Source organism: Pelobates fuscus, chromosome 4 (assembly GCF_036172605.1).
Source record: "Pelobates fuscus isolate aPelFus1 chromosome 4, aPelFus1.pri, whole genome shotgun sequence".
Classification (NCBI taxonomy): domain Eukaryota; kingdom Metazoa; phylum Chordata; class Amphibia; order Anura; family Pelobatidae; genus Pelobates; species Pelobates fuscus.
In genome coordinates this window covers 164,441,366-164,455,277 of record NC_086320.1, presented here as the reverse complement: position 1 = coordinate 164,455,277, position 13,912 = coordinate 164,441,366, and the positions used below count along the sequence as shown (strand labels likewise).

General features: G+C 47.5%; 1 protein-coding gene across 1 annotated transcript in view; it reads right to left on the bottom strand.

Annotated features, from left to right (window-relative positions):
• Nucleotides 1-13,912, bottom strand: part of LOC134609385 (uncharacterized) — a 180,543-nt gene that overhangs the window by 42,983 nt on the left and 123,648 nt on the right. Inside the window, exon 3 of the mRNA XM_063453061.1 lies at nucleotides 7,480-7,566. Coding sequence (XP_063309131.1) covers nucleotides 7,480-7,566 — 87 coding nt within the window. The remainder of the gene's footprint in view (nucleotides 1-7,479; nucleotides 7,567-13,912) is intronic.

Below are 13,912 nucleotides of genomic sequence, written 5' to 3'. Positions count from 1 at the left end.
GGTGACAGGCTGTGGGGGTGCCAGTGGTGTGGGGCAGGCTGTGGGGGTGACAGAATGTGAGGGTGACAGTTACAGTGTGGGGGTGACATGCTGTGTGGGTGACACAGTTGTAGGTGGCAGGATGTGAGTGTGACAATTACAGTGTGGGGGTGACAGGCTGTGGGGGTGCCAGTGGTGTGGGGCAGGCTGTGGGGGTGACAGAATGTGAGGGTGACAGTTACAGTGTGGGGGTGACATGCTGTGTGGGTGACACAGTTGTAGGTGGCAGGATGTGAGTGTGACAATTACAGTGTGGGGGTGACAGTGGTGTGTGGCAGGATGTGGGGGTGACAGTGGTGGGTGTCATGGTGTGGGGCTGGCTGTGAGGGTGACAGTGGGGGAAACAGGCTATGGGGTGACAGAATGTGAAGGTGACAGTTACAGTGTTGGGGTGACAGTGGTGGGTATCAGGGTGTGGGGATTCAGACTATGGGGCTGACAGTGGGGGGAGGTCAGCCATGGGGGTGACAGTGGGGGAGGCAGGTTAGGGGGGTGACAGATGGAGAAGTAGGTTATGAGGGTGACAAAGGAGAAGGCAGGCTATGGGGGTGACAGTGGGGAAGTAGGCTATGGGGGTGACAGTGGGGGAGGCAGATTATGGGGTTACAGTGGGGTAGGCAGGTTAAGGGGGTGACAGTGGGGAAGGCAGATTATGGGGTTACAGTGGGGTAGGCAGGTTAAGGGGGTGACAGTGGGGAAGGCAGGTTAGGGAGTGACAGTGGAGGAGGAAGGGTTTGGGGATGACAGTGGGGGAGGAAGGTTAGGGGAGTGACAGTAGGGGAGGCAAGTTATGGGGTGACAGTGGGGGAGGCAGGTTATGGGGTGACAGTGGGGGAGGCATGTTATGCGGGTGACAGTGGGGGAGGCATGTTATGCGGGTGACAGTGGGGGAGGCAGGTTATGGGGTGATTGTGGGGGAGGCAGGCTATGGGGTGACAGTGGGGGAGGCAGGCTATGGGGGTGACAGAGGGGGGAGGCAAGCTGTGTGGGTGACAGTGGGGGGCAGGCTATGGGGGTGACAGTGGAGAAGGCAGGCTATGGGGGTGACAGTGGGGGAGGCAGGCTATGGGGGTGACAGTGGGGGAGGCAGATTATGGGGTTACAGTGGGGTAGGCAGGTTAAGGGGGTGACAGTGGGGTAGGCAGGTTAAGGGGGTGACAGTGGGGAGGCAGGTTAAGGGGGTGACAGTGGAGGAGGAAGGGTTTGGGGATGACAGTGGGGGAGGCAGGTTATGGGGTGACAGTGGGGGAGGCAGGTTATGGGGTGACAGTGGGGGAGGCAGGTTATGGGGTGACAGTGGGGGAGGCATGTTATGCGGGTGACAGTGGGGGAGGCAGGTTATGGGGTGATTGTGGGGGAGGCAGGCTATGGGGTGACAGTGGGGGAGGCAGGTTATGGGGATGACAGAGGGGGAGGCAAGCTGTGGGGGTGACAGTGGGGAGCAGGCTATGGGGGTGACAGTGGAGAAGGCAGGCTATGGGGGTGACAGTGGGGGAGGCAGGCTGTTGGGTGACTGTCACAAGCCTCCCCACACTCACATACCTTGTATTAGACATTCTTTCCCTGGTGATACAGTCAGGGCCGGACTGGCCCACCGGGATACCGGGAAATTTCGCGGTGGGCCGTCGGCACCTGGGCAGACAGCTGGGTCTGCTGCCTGCTGGCTGAGGGAGGTCTGCTGCCCGCTGGCTGAGGGAGGTCTGCTGGTGGCCGCAGGGGGAGCAGGCTTTTCTGTCTCTGCTCCCCCGCCCTCGCGCGATGCTTAATGAGACCGGGGCCGGAATATGACGTCATATTCCGGCGCCGGTCTCTTTCTAGCACGCGAGGGCGGGGGAGCAGAGACAGAAGAGCCTGCTCCCCCTGCGGCCGCCAGCAGACCTCCCTCAGCCAGCGGGCAGCAGACCTCCCTCAGCCAGCGGGCAGCAGACCTCCCTCAGCCAGCGGGCAGCAGACCTCCCTCAGCCAGCGGGCAGCAGAAGACCTCCCCCTGCGGCCACTAGCCCACCCAGCCGGTCACCCACAGGTAAAATGTGTAATTCTGTCAGTGTCAGTGTGAGTGTGTGTCTGTGTCATGGTGTGTGTGTCTGTGTCATGGTGGGTGTGTGTGTGTGTCTGTCATTGTGTGTCTGTGTCTGTGTCATGGTGTGTGTCTGTCATTGTGTGTGTGTGTCTGTGTCATGGTGTGTGTGTGTGTGTGTGTCTGTGTCATGGTGGGTATGTGTGTGTGTGTCTGTGTCATTGTGTGTCTGTGTCATGGTGTGTGTGTCTGTGTCATTGTGTGTCTGTGTCATGGTGTGTGTGTCTGTGTCATTGTGTGTCTGTGTCATTGTGTGTCTGTGTCATTGTGTGTCTGTGTTATGGTGTGTGTGTATGTGTGTCTGTGTCATGGTGTGTGTGTGTCTGTGTCATTGTGTGTGTGTGTGTCTGTGTCATTGTGTGTCTGTGTCATGGTGTGCGTGTGTGTCTGTGTTTGTGTGTGTGTGTGTCTGTGTCATGGTGTGTGTGTGTGTCTGTGTTTGTGTGTGTGTCTGTGTCATGGTGTGTGTGTCTGTGTCATGGTGTGTGTGTCTGTGTGTGTCTGTGTCATTGTGTGTCTGTGTCATGGTGTGTGTATGTGTGTCTGTGTCATGGTGTGTGTGTGTCTGTGTCATGGTGTGTGTGTGTGTCTGTGTCATTGTGTGTGTGTGTGTGTGTGTGTCTGTCTGTGTCATTGTGTGCCTGTGTCATGGTGTGTGTGTGTGTCTGTGTTTGTGTGTGTGTGTGTCTGTGTCATGTTGTGTGTGTGTGTGTGTCTGTGTCATTGTGTGTCTGTGTCATGGTGTGTGTTTGTGTGTCTGTGTCATGGTGTGTGTATGTGTGTCTGTGTCATGGTGTGTCATTGTGTGTCTGTGTCATGGTGTGTGTGTCTGTGTCATGGTGTGTGTGTGTGTCATTGTGTGTGTGTCTGTGTCATTGTGTGTCTGTGTCATGGTGTGTGTATAGGTGTGTCTGTGTCATGGTGTGTGTGTGTGTGTCTGTGTCATGGTGTGTGTGTATGTGTGTTTGTGTCATGGTGTGTGTCTGTCATTGTGTGTGTGTGTGTGTGTCATGGTGTGTGTCTGTCATGGTGTGTGTGTGTCTGTGTCATGGTGTGTGTGTGTCTGTGTCATGGTGTGTGTCATTGTGTGTGTGTGTGTGTGTGTCATTGTGTGTGTGTGCGTGTGTGTATGTGTCTGTGTCAGTGTCATGGTGTAGCTGTGTCTGTGTGTATTTAAAAAGTGTTTTTACTCACCTTTTTTTTTTCTCCCCACGCCGTGCTGGTCTCCCCTCAACTGGCCCTGCCTCTATGGCTGAGATCATCAAGCATGATGATCTGAGCCAATCCAATGCTCTGCCATAGGATTGGCTGCAAAGGCCCTGATAGTAGGTGCTGTACACTGTGCAATCACGCTGTGCAGCACTGACACAGGAAGCACCTCTAGTGACTGTCTGAGTGACTGCCACTAGAGGTGTCACTAGGAAGCAATGTAAACACGGCATGTGAGTATGCTTAATGTATAATTAAATTAAAAGGACCAATATTATATATTAGAAAAAGCAATACATATATATATATATATATATATATATATATATTACTCAACCATCTGGGGTGGCAAGACCTTGCCTTACATATTACATACGGCAATATATGGTGCAATGACTTATGGGGCTGGCATAGATTTTTTTTTCCAGGGCTGCTTTGTATCCCCAGTCCGGCCCTGGATACAGTGGACTGGCTCTCTGGTCTGGAGCTCCGCCGGGTGTGAGCTGCAGATCACGTTCTTGCGCGCTCCAGTCAAAGTGTTGCCATGCTCTAAGTGCAGTGTTGAAGGGCAGGGCCGTATGGTGTAAGGAGAGGAGAAAATTATATACTCAACTCAGGTCATCTCAGGGTCTCAACTGCCCTTTATCACTTCGCTCCTAAGATCTTTAACCAGCTGTCCCAAATACAATATTTCTCTCGATTAATACAAAAATTAGAGGCATATTACACTGGAATATGACACGCTCTTTCATTTGTTGCCATGATTCAACCTTAGAAGTTTTCCAGTTTATGACAATAGAGCTTTTAAAGGCCATTAAAATATGGATCAAAGGGGGGCGGAGTCTGACCACCGACAAAGATGGACGTGTAATCCCTAAGCTCCCTCACCCCCGAGCACAAAATCGGCTTACATCAGCGACTTCCAAAAGCCATCCACCGCAGAACACAAACACCACGCATCGCTACCACAGGCCTCACCAAAAATCCACCATGGGAGGCGACAAAAAGCTGTGTTTGAATCATGCTCCTGATCTGTCTCCTTGTCAGTTTCAGCCAATCCTATGGGGAAGCATTGTGATTGGATCAGGCTTCCACTTCTGATGATGTCAGCAGACTGTTTGTTTTTTGAGTCTAACAGCATGCAGAGTTACAGCTTCAGGCTTGAATACAGTAAGATTTTTACTATATATATGGAGGCATGAGGGGCCCAGGGGGGCTAGATGGTGGTTTTAACACTATAGGAATACATGTTTGTGTCAGGAATACATGTTTGTGTTCCTGACCCTATAGTGATCCTTTAACAACATAATAGAGAGGAAACCTATTCAAATACAAGTATAGGTCAAGATAACAGAGAGACAGCGAAAAGGAGAACTAGCCGGAGTCAGGTACACGTTATATCAATAGAAAAGTTAAATAAGTCAGAAAAGGGTTAAAGAGAAACTTAGAGTCAGAAACAAAGCCAAAGCTAATACCAGAAATATCATAATGTAACAATAAACTCACCATAAGGGTACTGCATACAGAAGCCACAATAGGGCACAGTAAAAAGGGCCAGAGGAGTTTAAATACTATTTTGTGATTTTATTAGTCCACGTTATGCCTGGAACCCCAGAACGTACGTGAATGGGGACGCTGGACTGAAGTGGACCAAGCCAAGACAGAAATTATGTGATGCCTCCTGTGAGTCTTTAAAAAAGCGCTCCGAATGCATGCACGTTCTCACTGCTGAAATTTGGGCCATGTGAACTGCTAGTTCATTCAGCACATGCGGCCTGTTCAGAGGTTGCCGATCGGCTCAAAGACCAGGTAAGTACCGTTACAATACTGTGTTTTCATTTTCAACTTGTTAAATATTGTTGGTTAGACAGTGATATTTAAATTAAAAATCACAATTTAATTATCCCAAACGTCCACTTCACTTATGGGTAAGGAGGCTAGATAAGCCCATTTTTATAACTGTGAGCCATGCAAGTTAACTGTTTCTGAGTTATGAGTGTACTCATTTTATGAACAATGCTGGTTTTTGAGTAAATTAGTAAATCAAGCTAATTATGTTTAGTAAACTGAAGAATATTTTTTTGTAAAGAAACAATAAGCATCACTTTAAGATGTGTTCTTTTAAGTGATAGTGAATTATTAGTATATCGTGTAATGGGCTTCATCACTGATTTCATATATAAGGAACATTAAATAAGTTTTCTCAAATTTGCATTATTTATGCTAATATTCGGTTTTTCCATAAAGACAAAAGCAAAACTCAGAGACTTCATAAACTGCTTGTTGTGAATATGACAGTGTTCCCAACAGTTAGATAGACCATCTGCTTGTTGATAACTTTTTTTAACAGACAAGCCAACTTAAACTAAATACACACATGGGTAAACTGTTAAGAAGGTCAGATCTCACATGATGTTGGAAATCTGTGACAAAGTCTGCTTTTCCTTTTGTTTGAGGATTGAAGAGGGAACTTTGTTCATGTTTGGTAGAGAGACACTGTGTATCCCATAAATATAGGTTTTAGCTTATCATGATTAGTTAGATCCTAGAGATGTTCTCAGAATTAATGACTTTTACATTTAAAGGGACACTATAGTCACCAAAAAAACCCTTTGCTTAATGAAGCAGTTTTTACTGTATAGATAGCAGTGTATAGATCATGCCCCTGCAGTCACACTGCTCAATTCTCTGCCATTAAGGAGTTAAATCACTTCAGTTTCTGTCCATGCAGTCCTAGCCACACACCCCTGTGACTCAGCCTGCATGAAAACAAATGGTTTAATTTTCAATCAGATATTAACTTACTTTATAAACTTGTATCTCCTACTCTGTAAAGTGAACTTTAATCACACAAAGGAGGCTCATGTAAGTTCTAGCAGGCTATAACCAGTGCAGGAGTGGAGCAATCCTAAATTAGACTGTGCAATAAACTAATTTTAAACATTAGATGTCTCTTTACAGGAAGTGTTTAGGAAGGCTGTGTAGGTCATATGCAGAGAGGTTTGACTTGGGCTGCATAAATAAAGTGATTTAACTCCTAAATGGCAGATAATTGAGTAGTGAGACGGCAGGGGCATGATCTATACAGCAAAACCTAAAGTTAAAAAGTTGTATTGGTAGCTATAATGCCTCTTTAAGCATTTTTAAAATAATTATTACAATATCTATACGTAAAACCAAAAATCAATTTACCAAGGACAGTGTGACACCTTTTGCAGTCAAACCCCTTATGCAGAGTTAGCAATTCTGGAGGGTCTTCTCATGAATTATGTTTTTGCTTATATTTCCTTTTTTTAATTCTTTATTTGTATTTTGTTAAATAGGTGGCAGGCATAATTAAGTGCATCTGTAGTATAAGTGCCAAAATATGGCGATAACACCATCCATTTGCAAGTTTATGTGAACAGCTGGGGAAAGCAAGGGAGAGGAGATAAGGTAGAAGGGTTGAAAAGTTTCAGATCGAACTATCTATCATTGCCTTTTATATCTTTATTTCTCAATTGTATTGTTTTGTACGTTAGTTGATAGCTCTGTTATATCACCATTCTAAAATGTTAAAACTCTGCATCATATGTTTGATGTTATAAATATATGTATCCATTCATTCAGTATGCACTTAATTACTTCTAAATTTAGAGCTATAGACGATTGGCTTGTTTGTAAGATGTTTTTTTTTGGTGGGACTGTGGAACATTATGGATCACCATCAACAGGAACATTCTGACCTATCTTATCGAAATGATGTATCCAATACAAGATTTGATTCACTGGTTTTCTTGCATATTCTAATGGAGATGAAGTTGAACTTGGTTCAAACTATGAATTTCACAGATCCCAGTTGTAAAATAAGCAAGTGATCCTATAATTACATATTTCAGCATTTTTTCATCATGCAATACTGAATAAATATTGAATGTATTACAGTTTATAGTTAGTGCTACATCCACCCTGTAATTTTATAGAGAACATGTTTACGCGGTAAATTCGGTCAAATGTATTTCATTTTATATGATAACTTGCTGTTTAACTATTTAACTATACTCTGATATCCCACTTGTTCTTTCTTATTACTAGTAAGTTTAATGTTCTCTGTTCATTTAAATACCACACAAGTTTTTTTCAGAAAGCCTAATTGTTATTTCATGTTAGACTACCTTTCAGATCTCCAATCTCACTTTCATCATCGTCTAAAAGCTGAATTAATGCATCATGAAGAATCATTTCCTTCAAATTTGTGGGCACTGAAACAAAATGTAAAATTTCTGGTCAGAAGACAATATATTAACATATTACAATAATACATCTATATATGTTGGGTATGTATTTAAAACTATATATCTATATATTATATATTTGCTCAAAGTAGACTAAACTTTACATCCAGCCAACCAGTAAAGGATTAAGCTCTGAGAGGGTTCTAGGTTACTGGCTTGAGTCTCCCATCTTCACTCTTCACATAGGAATGGTAAGTGAAGCCATGCAAACCCATGGCCCCTATCTACCCCACCTAAAGTCACCTCATGCCTAATTCTGCACTGCCAATTTTCCCTCCTATTCCACTGCTTCTCAGCATTGTGTTGAGAGAAGTGCGAAGTGCAAAGGAGGAAAAAAAATAGATACAATAAATTACAACTGAAAGAATATATCCAAATATAGAATATTTATAATGCACAGATTGCTACACGGCATAAGAACACAAAACACAGCAGAGGGACAGACAGAAAGGACCTATGCATGGCGAACTGCCGCCTCGGGGGGGGGGGGGGCGGGAGAGCACCAACCACTGTCCCATGACGTTACAGGAGACACCCCTCACACACATTGGGGGGGGGGGCGAGACCTAGAGGGGAGACGACTCCAGAATGCTACGGACGGCTACGACCAAATCGATATCATAACCCACTACTTACGGCACCAACCATTGACAACAAACCGTTCTAACAATCGGTACACCCTAGCTACACCAACGTGGACGGACAGGACAACCCAACTGGGACACACCCGACCTACTCCACCCACACCCTGAGTTGGCAACTGGCCCTAGTCGACCGACGCCCGGTCGCGCTTCCCACTTCTTTCGTTGTGCACACCCGATACTGCGGGGTATAGACGGGGCCCCCTGAGACCTATTCATAGGGACTCCGTCGCATACTACCGTAGGCACACGAACTCCCTCTCCTTGGAGAGGACCACCTCGACCACTACTTAGAGTGGCATCACACACCCAGCACACCTACACACCTCACACTCGCATGCATACCAATAGCCACCTCAGACCGCAAAGAGCTTGCTCCACGCAACACACCACACGCACCACATAGGACCGATGACACACACCTGACCCCTGGGACACAGACACACACACCTGACCCACATACACACACACACACACGCACGCACACACACGCACACTCACCACCCCACAGGAACAACACTCACCCTCACTTCTCCCCCCGCACCTCGCGCCCCGCAGCTACACCCCCTCGGAACACCCGCTGGACCGAATAGAAGGCCTGCGACACCACTCGGCGAGCAACATCCCCAAAGACGATCCCCGGACATAGTACCACAGATCGGCAACCCAACATAACTTAAGACACCTTAACGACAACCCGCCCAAATGGCATACCGACCGGACCCAATAAGAATTTCCACACACAATTGCCGAGGACTGAACCTGCCGGAGCGCCGGACTCACCTTCTGCGGGAACTACGGAGAGAAAAGATGGCAATAGCCCTCTTACAGGAAACACATTTCCGGGAAGGCTCAGCCCCCGCGCTACGGAACAAATACTACCCCACTTGCTACTGCAGTAACCATCCCAACGCCAAAAAAGCGGGCGTCGCGATCCTGTTTAAGGAACTTGACACACTCATAGATGAGACCGGCAGATACGTGTTTGTCAAAGGAGAGATAACGAACCGCAGATACACACTAGCTACGATCTACGTCCCTAACAACAATCAGTCAAGCTTCCTGAAAACCACACTGCAGAAACTAGCGGATTTTACAGAAGGCACACTGATAACAGGGGGAGACTTCAATGTACCCCTGGACCCGAACATGGACTCCTCCACAGGACACAGCAGCATCCCGCAGAGGGACATAAAGAACATCCGTCACTCTTTACAGGCACTAAGACTGATCGACTGCTGGAGAACGATGCACCCATCAGAAAAGGACTACACCCATTATTCGATCGTACACAAGAGGTACTCCAGGGTAGACTTCCTGTTTCTACAACAGGAAGCCCTAATGAGACTCCAGAACGCTACCATACATGCAGCGACATGGTCGGACCATAGCAAAGTCTCCATAGAGATCGACTCCCCGTTCACAAGACCCTCAAAACGGACCTGGAGACTAAACGACACACTACTGACTGACATACCACTGAAGATGCAAATCACCCAGACTCTAACAAATTACTTCACGGAAAATGAGACAGGTGATGTCTCGGACATGACTATCTGGGAAGCACACAAGAGCGTGATACGTGGCAAACTTATACAACTTGCTTCGCAACGCAAAAAAGAAACAGGCACACTCATGTCCGAGCTCATAGACCGAATCAGCACACTAGAAACACAACACAAACGCAGTCAAATGGATGACACATACAAAGAACTTCTGGACAACAGAAGGCAACTACACACCCTACTACTCCAGGGACACACTCGCCAACTACGAAGGTCGAAGGGATTCTTCTACCTACATGCGAACAAGGGAGGGAGACTACTTGCACACATGCTCAGAAGGCAACAACAACAACCTGCACAAGTACACAGACTGAAAACGCAAGGAGACACGACCACTCAACACCCAGAGAAGATCGCGAAGGAATTCCTCACATACTACACCTCTTTATACAACACACACGAACGGGGTACGGAAGCACAAGAACGCTCTGAAAGAGACCGCATGTCACACTTCATACAGGAACACCTCCACAAGACAATATCCACAACAGACGCTGAAACACTCAACCTACCGATAACCGAGGGCGAATTAAGAGCAGCCATCAAAAAGACCAAAACCGGCCGCGCACCAGGCCCAGACGGACTGACCCTAGACTACTACAAACACCTCCAGGACATCCTACTCCCCAAGCTCACTAAAGCCCTCAACGCCATCACGGACGGAAACGGGTTCCACACCAAATCACTGACAGCCACGATAACCGTAATCCCAAAACCAGGAAAAGACCCGGAGATCTGCAGCAGTTACAGGCCAATCTCCCTATTAAACATTGACACAAAATTATTTACCAAAATTCTGGCAACCAGGATCGGCACACTAATGCCAGCACTGATACACCTGGATCAAACAGGATTTATACCAGGACGAGAGGCCCGTGACAGCACCCTTAGAGTCTTCGCCATCCAACATCTCGCCAGGAGAAACAACACACCACTCCTCCTGCTGTCCACGGACGCCGAAAAGGCGTTCGACCGCGTGAACTGGACATTTATGACAACGGTACTACGCCTGCTGGGATTCACTGATGCCATACTAAAGTGGATCGAGGCAATATACAGCGAACCAACTGCGACAGTGCGGGTAAACGGAGCCCTTACAGAACCCTTCCCGATCCGTAATGGCACAAGGCAGGAATGTCCCCTATCCCCACTTCTATTCGCGCTCACGCTCGAACCCCTACTGGAAGCAATAAGACGGAATAACAACATCCAGGGATATACATGGAAAAACACCACACATAAGGTTGCCGCATACGCGGACGATTTGTTGTTCTTCATAACACAACCTAGGATAACCCTCCCCTGCCTAATGAAAGAACTCGAAGACTATGGACGCCTCTCGGGCCTCAAGCTCAACCTCAGCAAATGCGAACTCCTAAATATAACAGACCCAACGGGAAACCATAGAACCATTGCCTCGAGCTTCCCATTTCGATGGTGTCAATCCAAAATGAAATACCTAGGGATATGGGTGACGACGGAACCGAATTCCCTATACCAAACTAACTTCGCCCCCCTCCTCGCCCGCATTCAACAAGACCTACGGACTTGGAACTTCCCGCACATCTCGTGGCTGGGCCGTATAGCGGTTCTTAAAATGAATGCACTGCCCAGAATGCTGTACCTCTTCCACACAATCCCCATATCAATACCGACAACATTCTTCGCTACCCTGAAGACTGCATTCTTAACATACATATGGAAAGGACGAAGCCCGCAACTGCGATATTACCTCCTCTGCCAACCCAGACGAAACGGAGGATTAGCACTCCCGGACGTACGGAAATATCAGCAAGCGACAGCCCTACAGAGAATCCTGGAATGGCACACCAATCCCCAACATAAACAATGGATAGCCTTAGATAGAACCACGCCTGACAATCCTTCCATCTTCGCCTCAGTCTGGAATACGAAAAGGATAACGCAGAGGGAACCGGACATACTCTCCCCCACGAATCAAACTCTGCAGACGTGGTCAGTAATACGGAAGACAACAACAGCCTCTCCCACACCAAGCCCAATGACCACCCTAGCATATAACCAACAATTAGGGGGGGGGGGACTATCCACCAGCGCCTGGACCTTCCTAGGGGAAGGAGATTTAATTCCCCTTCACAGGACCCTAACCAGCACCGGACTGAAGCCTCTGGACCAACTGGTGGAAGATGCGCCAACCCCCATGCACAAATACAGATACACGCAGTTAGCACACTACTACTATACACTGCCAGATATAACTGCGGCACATAGAACCCTCACGTGGTTCGAGGAACTCTGCGACCGAAAATCGACCGTAAGGAAACCTACCTCCACCATCTACCAACACCTAATCACGGGATCACGGACCACGGTCATACCCTACAAAAGACGATGGGAGCGTCTCCCGGACAGGACGTTTACAGACGCACAATGGGACAAAATCCTCATACTCCACCACAAATCCTCCACCAGCACGTCCTACCAAGAAATGAACTACAAACTACTGACGTTCTGGTACAGAACACCCGACATCCTACATAAAATATTCCCCGCCACCCCGGCGACTTGCTGGAGATGCGGCCTGGAGGAAGGAACAGTCAAACACATCTGGTGGGAGTGTACCAAAATCGAACCGTACTGGACCCAAATCACGACCCGTATTCAAGACATCCTGGGACCCACGACACAACTATCCATCGAAAACATACTCCTACACCACACACACAAACCAATTTCAAGGTATAAAAGATCGATTCTCCGACATCTACTAGATGCCGCCAAAGCACTCATACCCACCCTCTGGAAAAGGACTCAAATCCCTACGACGGAACAATGGCTCGCCAAAGTGGAAGAAATTCGAGCTGCGGAAGAGATACATGCAAATCTGACGGACACTCTCACCAAACACGTAGACAAATGGCAACCATGGATTATATACACAGCGAGGAGAGACCGCGGGGACGGGGCCGACGGGGGGGGGGGGAGCTGAGAGAACAACACAACACCCACAACACCAAACATGTCCTGCACCCACACAGCCCCCTCGCTTATCACACCACGCACAAACACATACAATACAACCAACATCCACCACACGCAACCAACCCCACCACACACACCCCACAACTGCATCACCGCACTACGACCACACTAACTCGTACATCAACATCCACACGAGAGGTACCATTACCACATACCAAGACTCATAAAATGACTGGAACACAGCACGACGCAATGGAGTAAAAACAACGGAACACCCAAACGCGCACTCATCATGACCTCCCTGCACAATGATCCTACGCAGACCCCACACCCAGAACCAACATAGACAGATGGGAACCTCATCCAAACACTCAACTAGATCAATGACACATCTGAGACACATAAAGATAACTCTCAAACAAAACTACCCACCTGACCCACCACACCACACGACACACCTAACAAAACTGATCTGATCATCACTTAACGATGACACACTACATGGGCACACACAACTACCATGCAGGAACTCACACCGCTTAGCCAGACCAACACACCAACCCGGAAACCCGATATACAACACAAACATAATACGAAGACGCCACGCCTAGAACACTGACGAAACACACACACACCAACTACACATACCACTAAATCTTACCTAAAATGACAACCTCCCAATGACTGCTCAGCCTCACTACTCTACAAGAGTACAATGATCCTCAGTCAATACTGCTCAGAATCCTAACAACAAGAACTAACACTATAAATAATCCCCCAAACGGAAATGAACAAATAACAAATAATCCCACATCGCCAACCACAACCTAGGAACACAACCACACCAACCCTCCTATAACTCATAAATTCCCGACCACCCTATCGCACAAGCAATTGGCAATGTAATAGCGACATAACTGCCAACAACTGTCCATCATACATAGCACCAACAAGTCACTAACCATTCCTGGTAAGCGAACACACACTTGAGACCATCAGCCCCGATTATCCACTCCTCAGACCTAACAGCTAACTAACCCAAAGCTCACTAGGATAACCGGACAACAGCCACTACCCGACTACCAGAAGAGCTCCCCGAACTGACGACTGCTTACAACTCTTATCTAAATGTAGTAGGGAACATGG